This window comes from Heterodontus francisci, chromosome 4 (assembly GCF_036365525.1).
Source record: "Heterodontus francisci isolate sHetFra1 chromosome 4, sHetFra1.hap1, whole genome shotgun sequence".
Classification (NCBI taxonomy): domain Eukaryota; kingdom Metazoa; phylum Chordata; class Chondrichthyes; order Heterodontiformes; family Heterodontidae; genus Heterodontus; species Heterodontus francisci.
In genome coordinates, this window is record NC_090374.1 from 175780617 (window position 1) to 175807037 (window position 26421).

The 26421-nt window shown below is 44.8% G+C and overlaps 1 protein-coding gene across 2 annotated transcripts in view; it reads right to left on the reverse strand.

The window, feature by feature from the left end:
• Positions 1 to 26421, reverse strand: part of tbc1d2 (TBC1 domain family, member 2) — a 78047-nt gene that overhangs the window by 9995 nt on the left and 41631 nt on the right. Inside the window, exons 3-9 of one of the 2 annotated variants that reach the window (XM_068030605.1) lie at positions 24859 to 24994; positions 23012 to 23151; positions 19007 to 19194; positions 13659 to 14042; positions 12176 to 12286; positions 7688 to 7872; positions 5609 to 6109 (exon numbers count right to left, since the gene is read on the reverse strand). In XM_068030605.1, coding sequence (XP_067886706.1) covers positions 5609 to 6109; positions 7688 to 7872; positions 12176 to 12286; positions 13659 to 14042; positions 19007 to 19194; positions 23012 to 23151; positions 24859 to 24994 — 1645 coding nt within the window. The remainder of the gene's footprint in view (positions 1 to 5608; positions 6110 to 7687; positions 7873 to 12175; positions 12287 to 13658; positions 14043 to 19006; positions 19195 to 23011; positions 23152 to 24858; positions 24995 to 26421) is intronic. The other variant, XM_068030606.1, reaches the window with a different exon arrangement.

Below are 26421 nucleotides of genomic sequence, written 5' to 3' on the forward strand. Positions count from 1 at the left end.
TGCAAATTTTAAAAATCGAGGTGTTTCCGGACCAGGAGCCAGTGAACATAGAGGTGATAGACAAGCAAGACATGACATGGCACGAGTTAGGATGGAGCAGCAGAGCTTTAGACAAGCTCATGTTTATGGAGGGTGGAAGATGGGAGGCCAGCCAGAGGAGCATTGGAATAGTCGAGTCGAGGGGTAACAAAGACATGAACGAGTAATCCCCTCATCAGCTCAGGCAGTCCTTTCTTTATGAGGCTGTGCGGACATTGAGGATTGGAAGGTTATTCCAGCACAACCAAATCCTGATCCTGTCCTTGCCTAAAGTTCACGCACACTCACCTCCCGGCAGGAGTCACTGCATAACCAACCATTCTGGCACCTCCCCGCTACTTCCAACACAAGGCATGCTGCATCAATTGTAGCATCAGGTATCAGCTGTGGGTCAGTGGGTAGCACTCTAGTCTCAGTGTCAAAAGGTCATGGGCTCAAGTTCCACTCGAGAGACTTGAGCACATAATCCAGCTGACACACCTGGTGCAGTACTGAGGGAGTGCTGAGGGAGTGCTGCACTGTCAGAGGTGCCGTCTTACAGATAAGACATTAAACCAAAGCCCTGTCTGATGGCACAAAGGATTCCTTCAACTCATTGCATCGGCCAATCTTCTCCTTATTTCTCTCCCATAGGCTGACTGAAGGCGAGGACACTGATCCCGCTTGCTGGCTTCACTCCCAAGCAACTGCACCAATGCAAAGGTGCTGGGGTGGGAACCAAACTCTAGTGGTTTGGCCTCGAGTGGCGAGCACAACTTCCTGATTGCTCACAGTCTGAAGTAGCCTGCTGGCAGCTTGCCGAGAAAAAAAACCTATGAATCTGCCAGTGCCCTCACCTTTATTAATGCTGCAATGCAGTGACAATTGTAAACAGGGAATTAAATCATACAAATGGTTGGGTTTTGATAAAACACGCTCCATGCTGGAATAACAGATGAGGAGCTGTCTAAACAGGCCTGCAGAATGTACTTTTCTAAGCCAGCCATGAAGGACTGTGAGTCGATCAACAGACAATAACAGGAAATACTGTGAAGGTGGGGGTGGGGAAAGAGAAAGATTTCACAATTATATTTAAAGAAGAATTTTTCATGCACAGTTAGGTGCCGGGAGCTTGTAAAGATAGATGACACTTCTGCTCTGATTTTATCCCGACATCCCACTGAGCTTTAAGACAGGTTGCCCAGTGACCACCCCATTTTAAAACTGGGCACCACAAGCCTGGTTTTCTAAAGCGGGGAGCAGTATTTGGGTGGGAACAATAGACTTTTTAGATTCAGATTTAGAGATACAGCACTGAAACAGGCCCTTCAGCCCACCGAGTCTGTGCCGACCCATTTATACTAATCCTACACTAATCCCATATTCCTACCATATCCTCACCTGTCCCTATATTCCCCTACCTATACTAGGGGCAACTTATAATGGCCAATTTACCTATCAACCTGCAAGTCTTTTGGCTGTGGGAGGAAACTGGAGCACCCGGAGGAAACCCACGCAGACACAGGGAGAATAATGATGTGTCGATGACAGAGACCGTTCTTAACAATTAAATCAGCCAGCAGATTCAGGGGATGAAGAGACACACTGTGAGCTGTGAATCTCCAGAACTTATTTGTTGATTTACTCTGCTATGCTGCTTGCTTCGCACAAACAGCATCTCGCCTTTGACCCCTCATTTTTTAAGAACTTGCTGGATTCGTACATCAATTGCCCATTAAACTCACCACAGAAAGTTAGGGTTCGAACTTAACAGTGTGATAACTGTTAATGAACTGCCAAGCAAGGAACAATTTAAACAGTTCAGTGTCATTTCCACATGTAATCAATGGTTGTTAGAGATTTTTAAAATGTCTAATTTTTAATTTCAAATTTCTTACTTTTCCTTTCTCTCTCAGTCCAGCTTTTCTTTCTCTATTTCTCTTTCTGTACCTGATTTGATGCTAATTCACCCCATTTCTTTCTCCCTCATTCCTGTGCTTTTTTTCTCAATCCCTTCAATCTCACTGTTTGAGATAGACTGTTGGTTCCGTCATTCACTGAAGTCCCAGATGCCCTGTTGCCCTCACTGTGCCCCCATCAGCTCACACTCCCAGCAAGTTATGGTGCAAACATTTTCTGAGATGCAAGGGTGGTGGAGACGGTCTAACTAACAGGGCTCATCGCGAGTTGTCCCACTCCAGCAAGATCTGGGCTCTTGAGTTTTGCACAGGTACAAGGATTGCCTTGTGTGTTTGAGAGTTAACTCTCAGTTCCAGAACATTTCCCACACTACAGTTAAATTTTTTTCTGCCTCTGGAGTCTTGAATGATCCAACTAGCAAACATTAGGTTCTAATTCAGCACTATACTCCCCACACAGTCAGTACTGTGTTGCAGGAATTTGGAATCCAAGGAACTGATGTTGGGAAACACTTCTTCACACAAAGGGGTAGTGGAAATCTCTACCCCAAAAAGCTGTTGAGGCTGGGGGTCAATTAAAAATCAAAGTGACTCCTGATAAATCAGTGGCCCGCTGACGTCATCAGAGCGCTCCAAGATGCACACATGTGCAAACGATCTGTTGCCGCGCTCTGAGATACTGTGCATGTGCAGCCTACGTCTTGCCTTGCCAGGACTAACCGGCACATGTGCAGAAAACACCGCCCCCCCCACCCCCCAGCTCTCTGGCCGCTCGCTCCCCCCACCCCCAGGCTCTCTGGCCACTCACTCCCCTCTTCCCCCCACCTCCATTGCTCCAGATGCTAGCTCTAGGCTGCACGCCGCGCTGCTTCCCTCCTCTTGGCAATTTGCTCTGTCCGAAGAAGCAAAGTGGGCCACGAGGGGTGACGGGGCGATGTAGGAGCGAGTGGTCAAGAGGAGGGAAGCGGCGCAACCTAGAGCTAGTGTCTGGAGGAATGGGGGGGCAGGGGGAAGCGGGGAGTGAGCAGCCGGAGAGCGGGATTTGGGGGCAGGGGGGGTGGGGGGTGAGCAGCCAGAGAGCAGGATGGCACTGAAACCTCACAGAACCACAGAGGGTTGCAGCACTGTCAGAGGTGCTGTCCTTCTGATGAGACTTTAAGCAGCACAATGTTCTCCGTTTCTCAAACATGTCCATTGTGTGCTGCCATGGGTTGAAGTAGTTTTTCTGTGATAAATTGAGCAGCGCCATCTTTAATCCTGGCAGCAGCCTGAACGTCGTAGACACCGACGTTCAGGTGGATGAGGCTGCATTTGTGCATGTGCTAGTACAGCGCCACCTAGTGGTTGCGTTGTCAGCAAATGCAGCCATTAAAAATTTCAAAAGGGAGATTCATAGATTTTTGTTGGGTAAAAGTATTAAGAATTATGGAACCAAGGTGGTAGATGGAGTTAAGCTATAGATTAGTCATGATCTAACTGAATGGTAGAACAGGCTCAAGGGGCTGAATAGCCTCCTGTTCCTATGTTCATAGTTCAAGACTGCCTTAGATGGGTTTTAAAAATCTGTAGATTGTGAGAGGAAGGGACGGTTGATAGGAATGTGGAGTTAACGTTTAGAACTTTATTCACATGTTACTTATTAATGGGCAAAGCTCGAGACAGAGGAACTGGTTTAGGAATTTTTTTTTATTCATTCATTCTCAGGATGTGGGTATCACCGGCCAGGCTGCCATTTATTGCCCATCCCTAATTGCCCTTGAGAAGATGGTGGTAAGCTGCCTTCTTGACAACTGAGAGGCTTGCTAGGCCATTTCAGAGGGAGTTTAAGAGTCCAGCATATTGCTGTGGGTCTGGAGTCACATGTAGGCCAAATGAGGCAAGGACAGCAGATTTCCTTCCCTAACGACATCAGTGAACCAGATGGGTTTTTCTGACAATCCGGTAGTTTCATGGTCACCATTACTGATAATAGCTTTTTATTCCAGATCTTATTTAATTAACTGAATCTGAATTCCCCAGCTGCTGTGGGTGGGATTTGAACTCATGGCTGGAATTTTTTGTTGGGCAGGAGGCCCCATCCACTGACTGAAAAGTCGGTGGTGAGCCTGCCTCCGCCAGGCCTGGGGAGCCAGACCGGGAATTTTCACTCCCTACACCTGTAATTAGTCTTCAGCAGGACTTCCACCTCCTTGAGGCAGTAAGTCCTGCCTACTAGAGCTGATGGCCAATCAGTGGGCCGGAAGCTCTTAGTCCCAGCAGCGCCACTGGGACTACACCCATTCAACACAGCAAGAAGAAGGATGGCCCTGAAACTACAGTAAGTTTTTGGGCTCTCACTGGAGACAATCGGTCAGGCTCCGGCGAGGCAAGTTGGGGTCAGTTGTGGGGGGGGGGGGGGGGGTCAGGGGGAGTGCGCGGTCAGGGGGAGTGTTGTGCATTGGGGGCAGTTGGGGCTTAGGGAGCGGCCCTCCATGGTGCACAGGATGCCCAATCAGGAGGGTCCTTCCACCAGCCCGCAAGAAGGCCGCTGGTTTTACCAGGCGGGCTTTTTGAGGCTTGTGCCGTCCGGTCGCCAAGGGTAAAATACCCGTGGCAGCGGGCAGAGGCCCTCAAGTGCCAGTTAATTGGCCACTCGAGGGCCTAGATTGGCCTGGGGCTGTTTCTTGCCGCTGCCACCCTACGTAAAATTGCAGCGGGGGTGGGAGGGTATCGGGAACAGCACCTGACCTCCCAACCTCCCACTCAATATTACACCCCACCCCACCACCAGCCCACCTGTTTGGGAGGGTGTAAAATTCCAGCCCATGTTTCCTGATCATTAGTCCTGGTCTCTGGATTACTAGTCCAGTAACATGACATGTGTCGGTGGGCTGGATTTTAAGAGCCCACCGCCGATCTCAGCCACGATGCCAAAGAGCTGCCAAGATCTCAAGCTCGGCGGCTCAGTTAAATAGCCGGGGTAGCCAGCTCTCCCCCAATCATCTGGAGGGGGTGGGCTGCCCATCCCCGGCCATGGCTTCAGCTGCCTGTGCACAGGCACTGGCACCATTTTTAAAGGGCAGCCAGCCCTGCTGCCCAATTTAAATTTTTAAAGTCCTAACCCCCAAAATTAAAGAAATAAATTTCTAATGCCCCTTTCCCACTCCAAATATCAATTATAATAGCTATTGGCCCTTCCCCCTGAAAAACACTTACCTTTTGCAGCTGCACAAAGTTTAAGGTTCAACCCTTCCCACCATCCCCTATACCCATTACGTGTATTTGACCCCGTTCCCCCACTGCACTAATAAACTTACCTCCTCCCCACTCCCCCCTCCCCACCAGCGTGGAGCCTCATTTCCCCGGGCAGGGATCTGAAGGCACAGGAGTGCCGACTGCCCTGCCAAAGATCGCGGCTGGCCCTCAAGATCGCAGATAGGTCTATTTAAATTGATCAATTTTATTCATTTGAATACTTAATATGTGGTTCCATCGCCCAGCGGCAGGAGGGCCGCCAAGGAGCCTCGCCACTGCCAGGAGGATCGGCGTCAAGGTCCGTGACGGGCCTCATCCAGAGCCATCTTCAGGCCCTTCCACCACGGAACCTGACGCCTGGGGGAGAACAAAATCCAGCCCTGTATCTCTCTGTCTGTCTGTGTCCATATAAAAGCAAAGCTAAGAGACAAAAATACCTGTTCAGTCCTTGGCAGTACCCAATATCAGGGTTTTGCCACGAGTATGCCAGTAACACCCGACGTAGCTTCTGAACCATCTTGGAGGTCGGGGAGGTGAAGAGCCTGTTATCGGTCAGTGTCCGGTGGAGGTCCAGTTCAATCTGCTTGGACGCTGCTTGCTGTTTATTCTTACAAAGCTTCAGCAGCTCCTGGTAACGTTTGCTACCGTATCGCTCCCTTATGTGCCGAACCCGTCGATCCGTGCACCACTTCCAAACGTGCCTCCGGTGTTCCTTGGGGATGCCATTCCGGATCAGGTTCTTTAACTCTGGAGTCGGCACAAGTTCCCCATAGGTCCTGCCTGATAGATGGTTTGCCCATTTCACCAGGATGGCTCTTTCCTGACCTTCCCGACAGGCAATCAGGTTGGATTTTCGTTGAAGTGCCTGGATTCTAGCCAAGAGATTTTTATCCTGCACTGGGGAAGACACTGTCTTGAAGCCATATTCATCATACTCACTGGAATAGGGAGAAAGAAACAGAGCTTACTGCTGAATGTAATTGCAAATGGTTAAATGAAACAAAAGGTAAAATTAAAACATTTTTTCAGATCAGGTAACATACTAAGTTGCCAGACATTGTTCAGGCACTCTCTCACTTCAGAATCAGAAGGACATGGGTTCAAGTCCCATGTCAGAGACTTGAGCACAAAAATCCAGGCTGACACTCCCAGTGCAATACTGAGGGAGTGCTGCATTGTCGGAGGTGCCGTCTTTCGGATAACATGTTAAACTAAGGCCCCGTCAGATGGACATAAAAGATCCCATGGAACTATTTTGAAGAGCAGGGGAGTTCTCCCTGGTGTCTTAGCCAATATTTATCCCTCGATCAACATCACTAAAACAGATTATCTGGTCATTATCGTATTGCTGTTTGTGGGATCTTGCTGTGTACAATTTGGATGCCACGTTTCCTATATTACAACAGTGACTACACTTCAAAAGTACTTCATTGGCTGTAAAGCATTTTGGGACATCCTAAGATAGTGAAAGATGCTATGGATAGGCAAATCCTTTTCTCTTCAATTACTATTTTTCTCTGAATTTTAAGTGTTAAACTGCAGAGACACTTTGAAGTGAAAGAGAAAATGGTTCAATGGTAACTCAAGAAATATGTTTCAAATCAGCAACCAGTCTCTGTCTCGTCCCCTCAGCTTCTTTTCAAATAAATGCACACTTTTCCCTTTCCCCATTTTTCCTTGGCAAAGTTCTCACACTATATCTTTGGCAGGAACATGGCAGAAATCCTGGAGAAATGGCATAAACGGAATTTACCCAGATTTTCAATTACTTTTTTTATTCATTCCTGGGATGTGGGCATCGGCAGCAAAGCCAGCATTTATTACCCATCACTAATTGCCCTTGGGAAGGTGGTGGTGAGCTGCCTTCTTGAACCACTGCAGTCCACGTGGGGTAGGTACACCCACAGTGCTGTTAGGGAGGGAGTTCCAGGATTTGACCCAATGACAATGAAAGAACGGCGATATAGTTCCAAGTCAGGATGGTGCGTGACTTGGAAGGGAACTTGCAGGTGGTGATGTTCCCACATGCAGGTTTGGGTGGTGTTGTGGAAGGAGCCTTGGCAATTTGCTGCAGTGCAGCTTGTAAATGGTACACTGCTGCCACTGTGCGTCGGTGGTGAAGGGAGTGAATGTTTGTGAATGGGGTGCCAATCAAGTGGGCTGCATTTTCCTGGCTAGTGTTCAGCTTCTTGAGTGTTGTTGGAGCTGCACCCATCCAGGCAAGTGCAGAGTATTCCATCACACTCCTGACTTCTGCCTTGGAGGTGCTATAACTCAAGTTACGACAGGCGATTGGCAAAATCCCTTTGGAAATTCTGATCCAAGGGTTTCAAGGAGCGAAGGCAAGCAGAAGGAATATTCACCACCATTGGACTGGGACTGATTATTCCAAGCAGTGACTTCACCCTCAAGGCCACCACAGCAGCCAAGGTAACATCGATGTTCTTCAAAACTTCAAGCCAAAGAACGAGAGATTTTTTCCAAATTGGAGATGCAATGTCTTGTTCTCTACTCACTTGCAAACTCTGCCAAATTCATTGACAGGTTCAGCTTTAATCTCCCATCTCAACTGGTCAGCAATAAGCTGCTTGACCATTTCCTGGTGTGTCTCCTCTTGGTTGCTGTTGTTGTCTTGAAGCTTGTGCAAGATTATCAGATATTTACTCTCGATCTGGCAGTACTTGGCCTCCAAATAAGCACACTGGAGCAAGAAAAGGAAAAGGTTCTAAAAATCAAAAACAGAATTCAAAAGTAGCTTGCACATTTAAATTTGACAGATTTAGTCCATGCAGTGACTAAAAATTTAGTCCTGGAATTAAATAAAAATCCTAGAGAGGAAGGGTTTCAATAGAGTGATGGGGAGAAATATTTCCACTGGAAGGAGGCATGGTAACCGGAGGAGACAGATTTTATGATAACTGGTAAAAGAATCAAATGGAAGATTTGGAGAATTTTCTTTCTACACAGCAAGTTATGATGATCTGGAATGCACTGTCTGAAAGGGCAGTAGAAGCAGATCCAATAGTAACTTTCAAAAGGGAAATTGTATAAAATAATTGAGAGAAAATTTGTAGGGTTATAGGGACAAGAGCATGGGGGTGGGGCTAATTGAATAGCTCAGTCAAAGAGCTGGCACAGACATGCCACTGCATCAGAAATTCCTTTGATTAACTTCACAAATAATAGGGAAGTAGCGGGTGAAGGGGTGAGAAAAAGAGATCTGACTTAAAAAATAAAATACGAGGTTCCTAGATATTCTGAAGAACCTGCGGCAGAAGCAACTCTTTTGATTGTGAGATCAGCATGAATTTTCAATATGCACGATGCAATGGAGGAATTTCTACAACTCTCCACCAGGTGGAAACATCACACATGCTCCATCCATTTAATACAGTTCCATCTCAGACCCTGTCTTTATAATCTGCGGCTCATAGAACAGGGATCAACACAAACACCGGTTACAAGAAAAATTTGGATCAGTGGCTTCAGAAGGAGTTGGGATTTAATCTATAAATTTCCCAGAAAGTAACTGAACATTATTTCACAAACAGATTTGATGATTCACTGAGAGGTCTTGGGTAAGAATTTCCACCCCTGTCCCCATTGTACATTTATTTGTAATAAAAACAGAAAATGCTGGAAATATTCAGCAGGTCAGGCAGCATCTGTGGAGAGAGAGGCAGAGTTAACGTTTCAGGTTTGTGACCTTTCATCAGAACTGGCAACAGTTAGAAATGTATTAAGGTTTTAAATAAGTGAAGGGGGGGGGGGGGTTGGAGGTGGGAAGAAAACAAATGGGAAGGTGTGTGATAGGGCAGAGGGTGGGAGAGAGGTCATGGGACAAAGGCAAAGGGAGTGTTAATGGTTGTGGTGAAAGTCAAAGCAGTAGTCCAGAGAGAGTGTTAATGGCTGAATAATGAGCAGCTCTGTCCAAAAGCACAACATGAAAAACCAAGTTTAAGGCAGGCACAAGGTAAAAAAAATAAATAAATAAACAGCCAGTCATGCTCTGAAATTATTGAACTCAATGTTCAGTCCGCAAGGCTGTAGAGTGCCTAATCGAAAGATCAGACGCTGCTCCTCGAGCTTACGTTGATATTCACTGGAACACTGCAGCAGGCCAAGGACAGAAATGTGGACATGAGAGCAGGGTGAATTGAAATGGCAAGCAACCGGAAGCTCAGGGTCATGCTTTCAGACTGAGCGGAGGTGTTCTGCAAAGCAGTCGCCCAATCTGCGTTTGGTCTCCCCAATGTAGAGGCGACCAAATTGTGAGCTGTGAATACTGTGTCCTAAATTGAAGGAGGTACAAGTAAATTGCTGCTTCACCTGGAAGGAGAGTTTGGGGCCTTGGATGTGAGGAGAGAGGAGGTAAAGTATTACACCTCCTGCGATTGCATGGGAAGGTGCTGTGGGAAAGGGACAAGGTGTTGAGGGTAATGGAGGAGTGGATCAGGGTGTCACCGAGGGAACAATCCCTTCGGAATGCTGACTGGGGAAGGGAGGGGGAGATATGTTTGGTTGTGGCATCACGCTGGAGGTGGAGGAAATGGCAGAGGATGATCCTTTGGTTGTGGAGGCTGATGGGGTGGAAAGTGAAAACAAGGGGAATCCTGTCCCTGTTCTGGGAGGGAGGGAGGGGGGGGGGGGGGGAAGGTAGAGGTGCGGCAAATGGGCTGGACACGGTTGCGGACCCTGTCAACCACAGTGGGGAGAAATCCTTGGTTGAGGAAAAAAGGAAGACATGTCAGAAGCGCTGTTGTAGAAGGTAGCATCAGAACAGATGTGTCGGAGACGGAGAAACTGGGAGAATGGGATGGAGTCCTTACAGGAAACAGGGTGTGAGGGAGTGTAGTAAAGGTAGTCGTGGGAGTCGATGGACTTTTAATGAATATTAGTGGACAGTATATCCCCAGAGATGGAGACAGAGAAGTCGAGGAAGGGAAGTGTTGGAAATAGACCAGGTAAAAGTGACAGAAGGGTGGAAATTAGAAGCAAACTTGATGACGTTTTCCAGTTCAGGGCGAGAGCAGGAAACGGCACCAATACAATCATCAATATACAGGTAAAAGAGTTGGGGGAGGGGGCCTGAGTAGGACTGGAACAAGGAATGTTCGACATATCCCACAAAAAGACAGGCATAACTAGGACTCATGTGGGTACCCATAGCAACACCTTTTATTTGAAGGAAGTGAGTGGAGTTGAAGGAGAAGTTGCTCAATGTGAGAACAAGTTCAGCCAGGTGAAGACAACAGTGGGGAGACCAAACGCAGATTGGGTGATCACTTTGCGGAACACCTCCGCTCAGTCTAAAAGCATGACCCCAAGCTTCTGGTTGCTTGCCATTTCAACTCACCCCCCTGCTCTCATTCCCACATTTCTCTCCTTGGCCTGCTGCAATGTTTCAGTGAACATCAACGCAAGCTTGAGGAACAGCACCTCATCTTTCGATGAGACTCTCCACAGCCTTCTGGACTCAACACGGAGTTCAACAATTTCAGAGCATGACTGGCCTTTTAACGTTTTTTTTAAATTTTATTTTGTTTTTACTATCTGCCTACCTTAAACTTGTTTTCTAATGTTGTGCTTTTGGGAAAAGCTATTCATTATTCTGCCATTAACATTCTCTCTGGACTAATGCTTTGTCTTTCAAACCACCATTAACACTCCCTTTGCCTTTGTTCCATGATATCTCTCCTGCCCTCTGCCCGATCAAACACCTTCCCTTTTGTTCCCTTCCCCCCCCCCCCCCACCCACCACTTCACTTGCTTAAAACCTAATTCATTTCTAAACTCTGCCAGTTCTGATGAAAGGTCACAGCCCTGAAACGTTAGCTCTGCTTCTGTCTTCACAGATGCTGCCTGACCTGCTGAGTATTTCCAGCATTTTCTGTTTATTTCAGATTTGCAGCATCTGCAGTATTTTGCTTTTATTTTAGTACATTTACCTGTGTTGGATTTCATCTCCCACACCTCTCCCTGATAGCAAATCTTGGCCCGCTTTATCCATCATTTTGTTTAGACTGAAATTGACCCCCACCCCACCCCACCCTCATCACCAGTTTTATCATCAACTGTAATGCACTGCTCAACACATGTCTTTTAAATGGATCAGAAATCCGAAGAGGTCCTGGCACTGCTCTCAAGAGAACTTCACTCAATGCATCTTTCCAAGTGGGAGAATCTAAAACTAAGAGGTCTTCTATATAAGTTAGTCCCCAATAAATCCAATAAGAAATTCAGGAGCAACCTCCTTATCCAGAGAGTGGTGAGGATATGGAGCTTGTTACCTCATGGAGTGGTTGAGGAGAATTGCGTAGATGCATTTAAGGAGAAGCTGGATAAACACATAGGGAGAAAGGAGTAGATGGATATACTGATCAGATGAGATGAAGTAGATTTTAGATTTTTTTTTTATATTTAGAGATACAGCACTGAAACAGGCCCTTCGGCCCACCGAGTCTGTGCCGACCATTAACCACCCATTTATACTCCTACACTAATCCCATATTCCTATCACATCCCCACCTGTCCCTATATTTCCCTACCACCTACCTATACTAGTGACAATTTATAATGGCCAATTTACCTATCAACCTGCAAGTCTTTTGGCTGTGGGAGGAAACCGGAGCACCCGGAGGAAACCCACGCAGACACAGGGAGAACTTGCAAACTCCACACAGGCAGTACCCAGAATTGAACCCAGGTCACTGGCGCTGTGAGGCTGCGGTGCTAACCACTGTGCCACTGTAGGGAGGGAGGAGGCTCGTATGGAAAATATCCCAGCTCAAATGCTTTATTCATTCTGGGGATGCGGGTGTTACAGGCAAGCCCAATATTATTTGTCCATTCCTAATGGTCCCTTGAGAAAGTGGTGGTGAGCTGCCTTCTTGAGCCATTGCAGTCAGTGTGGTGAAGGTACATCCACAGCGCTGTTAGGGATGGAGTTCCAGTTACAATGTGTACTGTCACCAGCACCACACAACCACTCACCCACCCCATACCTTCATAGCTAGAGTCTTCTCACGATCAGTGGCGTCCTGCCAAAGCTTGGTCATCTGGTAGATCTCAGAGTTTAAGAACTTGTTTTGGGTTTTGTAAGCTTCTTGACCATCCTGTCAAAAAAGTATTTGAAACAGATGACTTCAAAGTAACTTTTTAGTAATTTCTTCTAAAAAAAAAATGTGAATTTGAAGAAATCTGGCTGTAATTTTTTCCACCAAAAACACCAGCCATCAGCATAAGCATCGATACAAATACTTCAACTCTGGCCCTACTTTAAGTTTTAATGTGCTCCTGTGGTTTTCTCCTCAAATCCACAGCAACCTTCAAACTAAACTTAATCTACTCTCAATAAAGCCAGGTGATATGGGACATGTGATAGAGCGAAGTCCCCATTTGCACTGCTGGCTCTCATTGGGCAAACAACAACTACTTGTATTTATATAGCGCCTTTAACATAATAAAAATGTCCCAAAGTGCTTCACAGGGGCATCATCAAACTAAATTTAACACCAAGCCGCAAAAGACGATATATGGGCAGATGGCCAAAAGCTTGGTGTAGGATGTATAGGCTTTAAGGAACATCTTAAAGGAGGAAAGTGAGGAGAGGTTTAGGGAGGGAATTCCAGAGCTTAGGGCCTAGGCAGCTGAAGGTAGAGCTGCCAATGAAAGATTAAAATTGGGGATGCAGAAGGGATCTCTGAGGGCTGAAGGTGGTTAGAGATAGGATGAGGCAAGGCCATGGATGGAATCGGTGTACATTTGAAATCAGGGTTGCACAGGAGGCCAGAATTGGAGGAGTTCAGAATCCTCGGAGGGCTGGACAAGATGCCAGAGATAAGGAGGAGTGTAGCCATGGACACTACCGAGTTTGCTTGATGCATCAAATTATCTGAGTCACATTTTTTCTGGATGCACTGAAAGTACATGCACACATTCATTAGTTGCCCCACCATTGCCGTCCGTGCCTTCAGCTGCCTGGGCCATAAGCTCTGGAATTCTCTACCTAAACCTCTCCGCCTCTCTTTCCTCCTTGAAAGACGCTCCTTAAAATCTACCTCTTTGACTACACTTTTGGTCACCTGTCCTAACATCTCTTTACATGTCTCGGTATCACATTTCATTGGATAATCACTCCTATGAAGCGCCTTGGCACATTTCACCATGTTAAATAGTCTGAAAATTAGGGCCAAGCCTTTCAGAAGCGAAGTTAGGATACACGCTAAGGGTGGTAGAAGTTTGGAACTTGCTTCTGCAAACTGCAATTGATGCTAGATCAATTGTTACTTTTAAATCTGAGATCGATAAATTGTTAATGAAAGGTATTAAGGGATATGGGGGAAAGGCGGGGTATATAGAGTTAGGTCACAGGTCAGCCATGATCTCATTGAATGGTGGAACAGGCTCAAGGGACTAAATGGTCTCCTGTTCCAATATATAAATGCAAGTTTGTGTTGTCACCATTAGTCAGCTATACCCAATTACCTTCAAATGTACAATCTTCTCCTCCAGTTTGCTCATCATCTCAGCGATGACTTTATCACAAGCTTCTGGTAGGGAGGTACTTTCGTTTGCCATCTGTTCAGAGAGTTTCAGGATGACTTCCTGTTTGGCGTGGTTTTTCTCCATCAGCAACTGGGCATGTTGCTTGAGCTCCTCGACGAGGTCACTCTGCAGCCTCAGGCTCTGCTCTAGCTCTTGCTTTTCCTTTTCCAGCACGCAGACCCGGTTGTCCAGGTCCCTGATCTGCCTCACCTTGTGCCGCACCAGCTCCAGCCGGGTGGACTCATCAGCCGAGAGGTAGGAGTTGCAGGCCCTCTTCTCCTGCTGTGCAGCTTCGAGAGCCCTGTGCAAGAGCTTGACCAGTTCCTGTCACAATAATTGGCAAAACTCAGCGGTCAATTTTTTTTTTTTAAAAGACCATGAAGCAATCTTGCAATTGCACCTCAAAAAAATCCCAAAATGAAATAAGCCCTGGAGAGAGTGCAGAGAATGTTTACCAGGATGATACCAGGGATGAGGGACATCAGTTATGTGGAGTGACTGGAGAAGCTGGGATTGTTCTCCTTAGATCAGAGAGGGTTAAGCAGAGACCTAATAAAGGTATTGAAAATTATGAGGGATTTTGATAGAGCAAGTAGAGAGAAACTGTTTCCTCTGGAAAGTGAATCAGTAACCAGAGGTCATAGATTTAAAATAATTGGTAAAAGCATTCGAGAGGAAATGAGGAGAAATACTTTCACACAGAGGGTAGTTAAGATCTGGGACACACTACCTAAAAGGGTGGTGGAATCAGATTCCATAGAAACTTTCAAAACTCAATTGGGCATGTATTGGAAGAGGATTAATTTGCAGGGTTATGGGGAAAAAGCTGGGGCGTGGGACTAAATTGGACAGCTTTTTCAAAGGGCTGGCACAGGCATGATGGGCTGAATGTGCTATAAGATTTTAACCTCACCCCAGAGCCATCAATACATCCAAAAAGATGTTTCCCCTTATTAAATGGTAAACATACATTACACGAAAGATTATAAAATCAGGATATATTTAGTTTTTTTTGAAATATTCATTATCAGGATGAGGGAAATTACACATCAGTAGTTATCCCAAGAAAGTGGAAATTGAACAATTTGATACAACCAAGGGGTTTGCTAACCCACTTCAGAGGGCAGCTAAGAGTCGACCATGTTGACATGGGACTGGAGTCACAAAGGCCAGACCAGGTAAGAACGGCAGATTTCTTTGCCTAAAAAGAACATTAGTGAACCAGTTGGGTTTGTAATTGACAATCTGACAATTTGATAGTCACTTTTTACTGGCTCCAGCTTTTTTATTTCCTGATTTATTTTTAAGTTGAATTCAAGTTTTCCCAAATTGACCACTTAATCAGCCTGTTCATGCTGCTGCTCCAGATTCACACAGTAATCTTTCTCAGCACTTGCAAGGCAGGGTCAGACACAAAAACAACAGAAATCTGCACAGCTTTTTCATTGACCAACATGGGTGGATCCCGAGACTTGAGGAGTTAATCAGGAGGCACTTTGGGTCACTCCTGTGTCAGCAACACTAACATTGGCTGGAATTTTACGCCACCCCAACAAGCCCAAATCCTGGCTTCATGTCTTCCTCTGTGGTCGGCTGGGCTGCAGTCCCAGCAGTGGCCACCGCTCCCAGAGATCCTGCTGGGACTAAGAGCTGCCGGCCCGCTGATTGGCCAGAAGCTCAAAGAGGCGGGACTTCCTCCCTCAAATGGATGGAAGTCCCACCTCAGAACACTTAAAGCTTGGGGACCCGTAAAATGCGGGACGGATCCCCAGGCAAGGCGGAAGCGGGTTCGCCACCGACTTTTCCATCAGAGGCCGGCTACCGTCCACCCAACGTAAAATCCAGCCCATTATCTCAAGAGGAGTGTAACAAATTGGTAGGACACGAGGTAGCACTTGCAGTCCCAACAATTATATTAAAACATTTTTATAAAAACGTTAAGCCAACCACTTCACTCTTCTGACTTAACGTAAAATCATTATATGACTGGTCGATCTGTGTGTTTATTTTTAAGCGTGAATTGGAGGGAAGACACAACACCCCAGATGTTGCCTCTGTGCACATCTGTAAGACGCAGAGAGCCAAATGTCAAAAAGTCATGGAATTTCAAGAAACCCAAAATTATAAACTATCAGATAGTCGTTAATAAAGTTTCACCCAGGGAGAGGTTACAATGTGGAACTCGCTACCTCTAGGAGTAGTTGAGGTGAATAGCATAGAAGCATTTAAGGGGAAACTAGATAAGCACTTGAGGCAGAAAGGAATAAAATCATAGAATGATAAAGGACAAAAGGAGGCCATTTGGCCCATTGATCTGATGCCAGTTCTTTGATAGAGCTAACAGAAGGTTATGCTGATAGGGTGACATGAAGTAGGTTGGGAGGAGGCTTGTGTGGAGCATAAACACAGGCATGAACCATTTGGGCTGAAAGGCCTGTTCCTGTGCTGCAAAATTCTATGTAATTCTCTGTATTCTTTAGTTTTCAAGTAAAAAAAAAAATTATTTTCAAATTTGAGAGTTTTTAAATGGGGAAAAAGGGAAAAAATAATGGAAATGAGAGGGAAGTTTCAACTGCCTAGATGGATTAGGGAGATGGTGGCACAGTGGTAATGTTACTGAACTAGCAATCCAGAAGTCCAGAATAATGCCTGGGGGAACAGGTTCAAATCCCACCATGGCTGCTGGTGGAATTTAAATTCAATTAATTAATAAAATCTGGAATTGAAATCAGTAATGGTGCCATGAAAATATCATCGATTGTCATAAAAATACATCCAGTTCACTAATGTCCTTTAGGGAAGGAAACTACTGTCATCATTACCTGGTCTGGCCTACATGTGACTCCAGACTCTCAGCAATGAGGTTGACTCTTATCTGCCCTCTAAAATGGCTGAACAGGTCACTCATTTGTTAAGAGAAATTAGGGATAGGCAACAAATGCTAGCGTTGCCCACATCCCATAGAAGAAAAAAAAATTCCCAGCTTGTTTTCCCCCCAAAATTGGCCTGGGTTTTTTCAAAATCTAGTTTCTCGCCTCTCCCTGGAGATTACATGGTTTTTAGGTCATGCTATTTCAAAGCTCCTGCCCATTTTTATCACATCTCTTTCCGGCATGAGGAAGTCATTATGAAGACTTTTGACTTATATTCACAATACACTGAGCAACAGTGGCAATTAATACTTCCACTTAAGCAGTGCAGGGTTTTATGAACGTGATTGACATTAAACTAAGGGCGAACAGCTCCTCATACAGTGCACTGACCATCTTCTATCTGCAAGAGGGTAAAATTCAAGACAAAAAACTAAAAAGGTTTCTTCTCCAAATCTCCATTAGTTACAAGAACCAAAAGTACTGCAGCAACTCCTGCAAAGAGCATTTATCCATTTTGGCTTATCCATTTTTAATTAGCCTAGAACATAAGTAATAGAAGCATGAGTGGGCCATAAGGCTCCTCAAGCCTGCTCTGTCATTCAATAATGACTGATCTTCTAACTCAATTTCACTTTCCCGCCCAATCCCCATATCCCTTTGTGTCCAAAAATTTATCAATCTCAGTCTTGAACATATTTAGGAGTTGGGCCCCGTTCTTAAACAGGCTGTATGACAGAAAACTCACTACTCGGTTCCATGCAGATTGGGAATTGTGGTGCAATACTCTAGAAAATGAGAAGTGGTTTCAATATTGTCACCACTTACAGCTCGGGTATTTTAGTTTAAGTAATGATGTAGTGCACTATATAGAAGTCTATGATGTTGTGCAATTTGGGCAGATGGGGTATAGTAGCCCAGTGAGTATAGTCATAGAGTTATTTATGGCACAGAAGGAGGTCATTCAGCCCATTGAGGCCATGCTGGCTCTCCATGGAGCTACGCTGTTAGTCCCACTCCCCAGCTCGATCCCCTTAGCCCTGCAAGTCTATTTCTCTCAGGTGGCCATTCAACTTCCTCTTGAAGTCATTGATCGTCTCCGCTTCCACCACCCTTGTGGGAGAGTTCCAGGTCATTATCACCCGCTACTTAAAAAAGTGCTTCCTCATATTCCCCCTGCATATTTTGCCCAAACCTTTCAATCTGTGTCCCCTAGTCCTTGTACTATTTGTTAATGAACAGTTTTTCCTTGTCCAACTTATCTAAGCTCGTCATAATCTTGCACATTTCTATTAAATTCCCCTTCAATCTCCTTTGTTCTAAGGAGAACATACCCAACTTTTCCAACGTAACCTCATAACTAAATCCTCTGTCCTGGAACCATTCTGGTAAATCGCCTCTGTTCCCTCTCAAGGACCCTCACATCCTTCCTATAGTGTAGTGACCAGAACTGGACACAATACTCTAGTTGGGGCCTAACCAGAGCTTTATAAAGGTGATTATGGGATGAGAGTAGCATCAGCTCAAATCCTACCATGAGAAACTAAATAAGTCCAGCAATTGGTTGGTTGCCACCAGAAAAATAATCAGGAGTGTTTCTGGATATTTGCAAGAACCCAACTGGTTCAGGAAGGGAACCTGTCGCACCTATCCTGTCTGGCCTACAACTGATTCCAGTTCCGCACTATGTGGTTGACATCTGCTGTGTGGCTCAGTGGCAGCACTCTCTCCTGAGTCAGAAGGTTATGGTTTAAGTCCCACTCTACAGACCAGAGCACAATACGTAGGCTGACGTTCACCGTGCAGTACCGAGGGAGTGATTCACCTCAGAGGTATCGTCTTTCAGATGAGATGTCAAACCAAGGCCCAGTCTGCCCAGTCAGGTGAAAGTAAAAGATCCCACAGCCACTATTTCGAGAAGAGCAGAAGTATTCTCCTCAGTATCCTGGGACCAATATCTATCCCTCAAACAACAATCACTAAAGCAAATGATCAGGTCATTGTCCCATTGCTGTTTGTGGGAGCTTTGACAAATTGGCTGCAGCATTTCCTACATTACAACAGCGACTGCACTTAAAAAATTGTCAGTAAAACGCTTTTGAATGCCCTGGGGTGCCAAATAAAGGCAAGTTCTTTCTTTCAATGCCTTTAAAAGACCTGGAAAGCCACCCAAAGGGAATATGAATAATTGAAAGAAGAAATTGCAGGGATATGGGGAAAGTGCAGGGGAGTGGAACTAACTAGATTGCTCAAAAGGAGCCAGCACAGACTCACTGGTCCGAATGGCTTCCTTCTGTGCTGCACTATTCTCCAATTCCATAACCCTTTAGAAATACAAGTCAGACATTTTTTGCTGAGATTTTAGTAACTTTGTTCAAAATGGTCCCATTATGAGATAACATGAGTAGGTTGCCTTACCCTCTGTGCATTAAGCTCATTGGTGAGACTCAAGATATCATCATGTGCCCTGGTGGCCTTGTCTGGGGCAATCCCGTCCTTCACAGTCAACTTCTCCGGAGACAGTGGATTGCTATTCAGTCGATTGGTCAGCGATTTCAAACTGCTCTGCGAACACTTTTGAAATGGAGTCTTCTGCTCTTCCTTAACTAAAAAAGGCACATTACACACTGCATTAGCTTTTTATCAAAATACATTTATACCACATCCTAACTCAGTTAGATGACAGTTCCAATGTCTGTTTGATGAAATTAGAGAATTCTAATCCTTAGCCTAGGGTGGCAACTAAATTTAAAACTGTCCTCACTGGGTTGAACTCTATTTCAGAAGAAAATCAGGTATTTTTACCCATTATTTTATAGCAGGTGCCCAATATTCATAGAATGATACAGCACAGAAGGAGGTTATTCAGCCCATCATGCTTACGCTGGCTCTTTGAAAGAGCTACCTTGCCCATAGCCCTGCAAATTTTTCCAATTCCCTTCTGAAAGTTATTATAGAATCTGCTTCCACCGCCCTTTCAAGCAGCGCATTCCAGATCATAACTCATCGCGGAAAATTTATTTTCCTCATGGCTAGGTCCCAGTCCCTACACTGTCAAGCAAAGGGTCTGTCATACTTTAGACCAGTCTCTCAAGGCTGAAGGAGCAAATACTCTGGCCTCTGGATCAGAAGATTGTGGGTTCAAGTCCCACTCCAGGAACTTAAAAACAAAATGTAGACTGACCCTGCCAGTGGTGTGCTGAGGGAATGCTGCAGTGTTGGAGGCCCCATCTTACGGATGAGATTTTAAACCCCCATATAGCCTCTTGGGTGGATGTAAAAAATCCCACAGCACTATTCCAAGATCAGGGGAGTTCCCACCAGGTGTCCTGGCCAACATTCATTCTCTCAACCAACACCTATAACAGATTGTCTGGTCATTGTCACATTGCTGTTATGGGAGCTTGCTGTGCACAAATTGGCTGCCACGTCTCCTACATTACACTTCATAAGTATTTCATTGGTTGTCAAGCACTTCAGGACATCCTGAGATTGTGAAAGGTGATGTATAAACGCAAGTTCTTCTTTTCTTTTCCTACCAGTTTAAAAATGAGCAATGCTGGCATGGCGAACGATACATTTGTGCTTAATCTTACAAAATGGGCATCTCCAACATGGTAAAAGGAGCTAAAAAAAAAAATCTATATTCAATAGAAACACTGTTGAGATTTTATTTTACAATCAAGTAATCTTTGATAACGGGCATGTTTTTTCTGGAGTTCCACTTGAAACAGAAATATAGAGGGAGAGCCACCATTTACTAACTTAATGGGGTAGAGTCCAAAGATCTGTTTTCAAATGTGAGTTGCTCATGGAGTTTATTTTTTGCTTGAAAGTTTTCCCAAATATTTCAGAAACCATCTGAAAGCTGCCTGAATGTGACAAACCAATCTTTCACAGCGAAGCTTAATCCCTTGTTTGCTCAGAGCTAATCCGCTGCTTCTCTTTCCAGCCATGGGGTAGAACACTTTGATTTGTTTTGGCACAGTTACGTAGCGAGCTGGTATTCGAGAAATTAATCATGAGGAAAGACTAAAGAAACATGTATGGTTACCACATTGCACAGTATCAGTGGTGAACACCTCCACTTCTTTGTATTGCAGATAGAAGAAATACATTTAAATGAAGATCGTTAACTCGTTTAAAGAAAACAGATTAATCCTTTCTCCAATATTTTAACTAGAGGGAACTCCATACAAGTGAATAAACCTGTTTGTTAATGATATCACACAGCACAAGGACTGAACAAAAGTATGAATAGTGCGATTTCTGCCCAATTCACTCGCAGCTGACCCCGCTACATTTTCCAGGGTCAGCTCAATTGAATTACCTTTGGTGGGCCCCCAACAGTAGTGTTGTCAGCCGTGGCTCTGTTGGGTAGTGTGCTCACCTCCTAGTCAGGACGTGATGGGTTTGAGTCCCATTCCAGAAACTCGAGCACAAAAATTTAGGCTGATGCTCCTAGTGTAATATTGAGGAGGTGCTGTCTTTCAGATGAGGTGTAAAATCAAATGAAGATGTCGGAATAGTGATTTATGTCCTATGAGGAATGCTATTCCTTAGTGAACATAGCATCTGGAGATCATTCCCTCAAACACACTAAAGCAGTTACTTTTTAATAATATTGGAAGAAGTGGATAAATATTTGCCAAGACAACAAGGAGAACTCCCCTGCTCCTCTTCTTCAAAATAGTGCTGTGGGATCTCTTATGTCCACCTGAGGGGGCAGACGGGGGCTTAGTTTAACGTCAAATCCACAAGATGGCACATCTGATAATACAGCACTCCCTCACTACTGCATCTGGTGTGGGAATCAAACCCACGACAGTATGACGCAGAGGCGAGACTGCCACCAACAATAGCGGAACGCTAGCTTGTGCTGCATTTATCTTACAACCCTGCCACCCAAGGAAGCCGCAACTTCACCAGCAGCTCTACGATATCAAGATGGAACCCAACAGTCTCCTATCTCGATTAGGATGATCTTGGATTCCTAGGTTTCAGCCTACAGCAAGAGAATGTTTTGCAGGAGATGAGAGGCTACAATATCTCCTGTTTGCCAGCAAGCTAAATGACTCAATCGGTCAAACAGCCAATATTCCTTGCTGTGGGAATTTTCTACAACTCTTTCCTACACCCACTAGGAAATAGAGACATGTACCACAATCTTAGGATAATCAAAGATTAATTTCTCTGCACGTGCAGTGACCTTTTGCTAAGTTGCAATGTTGGTGCGTTTACCTGACAGTATAAATAGACTGGATTCCACAACTTCAGGAACCTCAGCTATACATTTGACCCAAATACTTAACTAGAAGGTATTTATATTTATAGCAGAGTTGAAGGACCTAAATTATTTGGAGATTAAAGCTGGGTTTGTTCTCCTTACAGCAGAGAAGATTAAGGGGAGATTTAATAAAGGTGTTCAGAATTATGAAGGATTTTGATAGAGTAAATGAAAAACTGTTTTCACTGGCAGAAGGATCGGTAATCAGGGGATACAAGTTTGAGGCAATTGGCAGAAGAAACAAAGGGGAAATAATGAGTAGCTATTTATGCAGTTTATTATGAAGAACTCAAATGTGCTGCCTGAAAGGGCAGTGGAAGCAGGTTCAATAATAACTCTCAAAACAGAATTGGATATTTGAAGAGGAAAAAATTTGCAGGACAACGGGGAGAGGGCAGGAGAGCGAGACTAATTGGATAGCTCTCTCAAACAACTGGCACAGTCACAATGGGCTGAATGGCCTCCTTCTGCGCTGTATGTTTCTATGATTTTAGAGGGGGAAAAAAAGCTGTACAGGAACTTTCCACAAAAATGCACTAGTGATTTTACGGCGCTTGATAAACTATCAAAAAAAAAGAACTGTCATAGCCTAGAGAATAAAGGCAAGTAATTCAACGTGCAAACTACCAGTAATCACAGGTTCTGGAAGGAAGAATCAGTGGAAGGTCCATCAGAAGATCTTGGCCCCACAGAGTCCAGTGCTTCTGCCAAAAGCCTGATCCTAGTGCCAGACTTGTCCTCAATACCTCAGTGGTCTTGCGACAGTGACTCTCAAACAAATGACTATTCTCAACCCTAAGGTTCAATGAATTTCCACTGCCTTAACACTGTGCAGAACTGCTTCCGGGTAAAGTGCTTTTTGGCAACATAAATATATAAAAAAACAGAAAAGTGACATTTTACTCATATGCTTTCCAGGTAAATTCCTTCCAAAAGGCATGTTACATCCTATCTGCAGCTCATGCTGAACCAGTTAAAAAAGCAAATAAAAGATAAAGTAAATCAATGAGTCACAAATGGCTGCAATTGTCTGGGATGAGGCATGTTCCAGCACAGCCACTTTTGGAAATATAAATGGATTAATTTTCAATTTTTGTCTGCAAGTGTTCCCGTTCTGTGCGTGTGTGTGGCCCTACCTGATACATCTGCTCCTTTGGCCTGGGATACATTTTCATCAGTTTCATTAGTTCCTTGGTTGGTTTCCTCAAAACACGTCCTATTTTCCCTCAATGGTTTGTTTACGTAGAACTGAAACACGGTTTTAGAACCAAAATTTCTGTTTGAGGGTGCAGAGGAAACAACAAAAAAATGAAACCCCAAGTGAGTGGTGATTCTTGTAAATGAACTTTCAGTGAGTGAAGGGTAGTGCACCTAACCATTATCTAATAAACATGAGGAATTAAAAACACAGCATGAATTGAATCCATCACAGATGCAGTGTTAAAACAAAATGCGTGTTAAGTGACTTGCCCATTTGTGATCTGCATGCTCATTGTAAGCTGCCTTTGTGACAACACTGCAGAAGTTTAAATGCTTTAAAACATTTCCAAGTTTGAGTTCCCTGCACTGCACTATTATATTGCCACTAAAATTACTTGGGGACTTTCAACTTTAGATTGGTATCAAGCATTAAAAAAAAACTGTAATCATAGTATTACAGCGCAGAAACAGGCGATTTGGCCCAACTGGTTTATGCTTCACACAAGCCTCCTCCCACCCTACTGCATCTCACCCTATCAACATATCCTTCTATTCCTTTCTCCCTCTTGGGTTTATCTAGCTTCCCCTGAAATGCATCAATGCTATTCGCTTCATCCACTCACTGTGGTAGTGAGTTCCACATTCTCAACACTCTCTGGGTAAAGAGGTTTCTCCTGAATTCCCTATTGGATTTATTTATGGCTGTAATGGACCCACAATGCCCTTGGGTCGTGGAGGGGTGGGAAAATATAAAGCATCAAATTTCCTGCAGACCCTTAATCCAGTAACACCTTCTGGACCATTCATGTGTGCACACCTTAGGGAACAGTAGCATAGTGGTTATGTTACAGGACTTGTAATTCAGAGGCCTGGAATAACAGCAATTGGGGAATTTGAATTCAGTTAAATTAAGTAATCACCAGACTGTGGTAAAATCCCATCTGGTTCACAAACGCCCTTTAGGGAAGGAAATCTGCTGTCCTTACCTGGTCTGGCCTACACGTGACTCCAGACCCACAGCAATGTGTTTGGACTCTGAACTGCCCTTTGAAATGGCCTAGCAAGCTACTCAATTGTCGTCAAGGCAGCAGCTCACCACCATCTTCTCAAGGGCAATGAACAAATGCCAAAAACGCCCACATCCTGCGAAAGCGGGATCAACTCGCTGATCTGTAATCTACCTCATACAGCTGAATAGCTGCCAGTATTTGCTGATGCCTGGACCTACTTAAGTAATGAAGTGGAGAGCTACTGCAAACATTGGAAACATAGGTCAGTGCTTGCAAGGGGCTGTGGGGTGATGGGGGAGGGGCAGGGTAGTGTTGGGAGGTTGATAAACGTTTTTCAGGAGGACAGTGCCCCTTTGAATAATAAGATCCCCAGTGGGAGTCAATTAAATATATACCAAATGACAATTATATAGCACAGAGGAGGCCATTTCTGGAAATATCACTTGACGTTGGAACATGGTAGAATAAATACCAAACTGGCTTAGGCTGTAAACTAGCAGATGGATTGATTGGAATCATACAGCACAGAAGGAGGCCATTTGGCCCATTGTGCCTGTTCCGGCTCTTTGAAAGACCTATTCAATTAGTCCCACTCCAGAATTGCTCTGTCCCCATAGCCCTGCAACATTTTCCTTTTCAAGTGTCTATCCAACTCCCTTTTGAAAGTTACGATTGAATCCCTTTCAGGCAGTGCATTCCATATCATAACTTGCTGTGTTAAAAATAATTCTTCTCATCTCCCCATGAAAAGTATTGTGACGTCAAATACTTACTGGATTTCTGTTCCCAGATGCTTGAGAGAGATGTTGTGCAGGGTGGTTGGCTGCAGTGGGGCCGGTAGAGAAGCTGCTTCCTCTCCGACGAGGCCAGTAGGTGTCTTCACTGGATCCAAGAACCCATCCATTTCCTCTGAGGAAAATGAGAACGTTTTTTCCCCTCATTAAGAAATGCGTGAAAGTGGCCCGCCTGTTATCAGTGCTGATATTTCTCAACTTGTGCTCAGTGAAACTTGCCTTTCTGCTGTTATTTTTCAAGCAAAGATTCCCGCACTACTCTGTAACCCAAATCACACAAAGGCGGAAGGCAGGAATTTTACAGTTACAAGCAATGAATGTATAATCTCCTTAAAAATCAATGTACAGGCCACGGCCCATCAACATTTCCAAATCCACACAAGAGGAAAAATGTTTTTTTTTGTTCATTCTTGGAATGTGAGCATCGCTGACAACACCAGCATTTACTGTCCATCCCTAATTGCCCTTGAGGAAGGAGGTCTTTGAGGAAGTAACAAGCAAGGTGGATAAAGGGGAACCTGTATGATGTGGTGTACTTGGATTTCCAAAAGGCATTTGATAAGGTGCCACATCAAAGGTTACTACAAAAAATAACAGCTCATGGTGTAGGGGACGACATCTTAGCATGGATCGAGGATTGGTTAGCTAACAGGAAGCAGAGATTAGGGATAAACAGGGCATTTTCAGGTTGGCAAGCTGTAACTAGTGGAGTGCCACAGGAATCAGTGCTGGGGCCTCAATTATTGGCAATTTATATAAATGATTTGGCTGAAGGGACAGAATGTATTGGTGCTAAATTTGCTGATGTCACAAAGATAGGTAGGAGAGTAGGTTATGAAGAGCGCATAGTGGGTGGAATTTTATGATTGCCACGGTATTCCCAACAGCGGGACTGAAAGTAGTCCTAAGTACCGCTTCTGCCGCAATTCTCGTTTCGCATGCGATTTTGTGTGTAAATGAGACATGTGGCAATGAGCACGGGAGACACGTGGGATCATGTGTCGGGGACAACGTTTCATTGGTGGAACCCGCCGTCACCAACCCAAGCACCATGACGGTCACAGATATAAAATATTCTGTGCTTGCAGCCTCAAGGATCAGCAGCCTTCCTTTCATTTAGGTATCTTCAGAATAACTTAAGTTGAAGCTTTTAATTAAATCAAAATGTTTTTGCCTCCCTTATTTTGTGTAACACCACCAACTTCACATCATTTTTTATCCCTACAGCCAAAGTGAATCAAATGTCAGCCAGCAAGTAGCATCCCGCCTCACTGTTCAGTGATGCCTCCCTGCAGGTTCTGCTCCAGGCAGTCAGGGAAAGGTAGGAGGTTCTCTTCCCTGCAGGTGGAGTGTGAAGACCCTCCCGCCTGACTACAGTGTCCTGGATAGAGATTGCAGAACAGGTCTTGAACCGTGGGGTCACTTGTAGAACATGGGTGCAGTGCCGCAAATGCATCAATGACTTGCTCAGATCGGTGAGGGTAAGTGGTCCTGTCGAAGCAGCTCCATTGTTTTTCTCCCTTGCTCCATGTATTTAAGGCA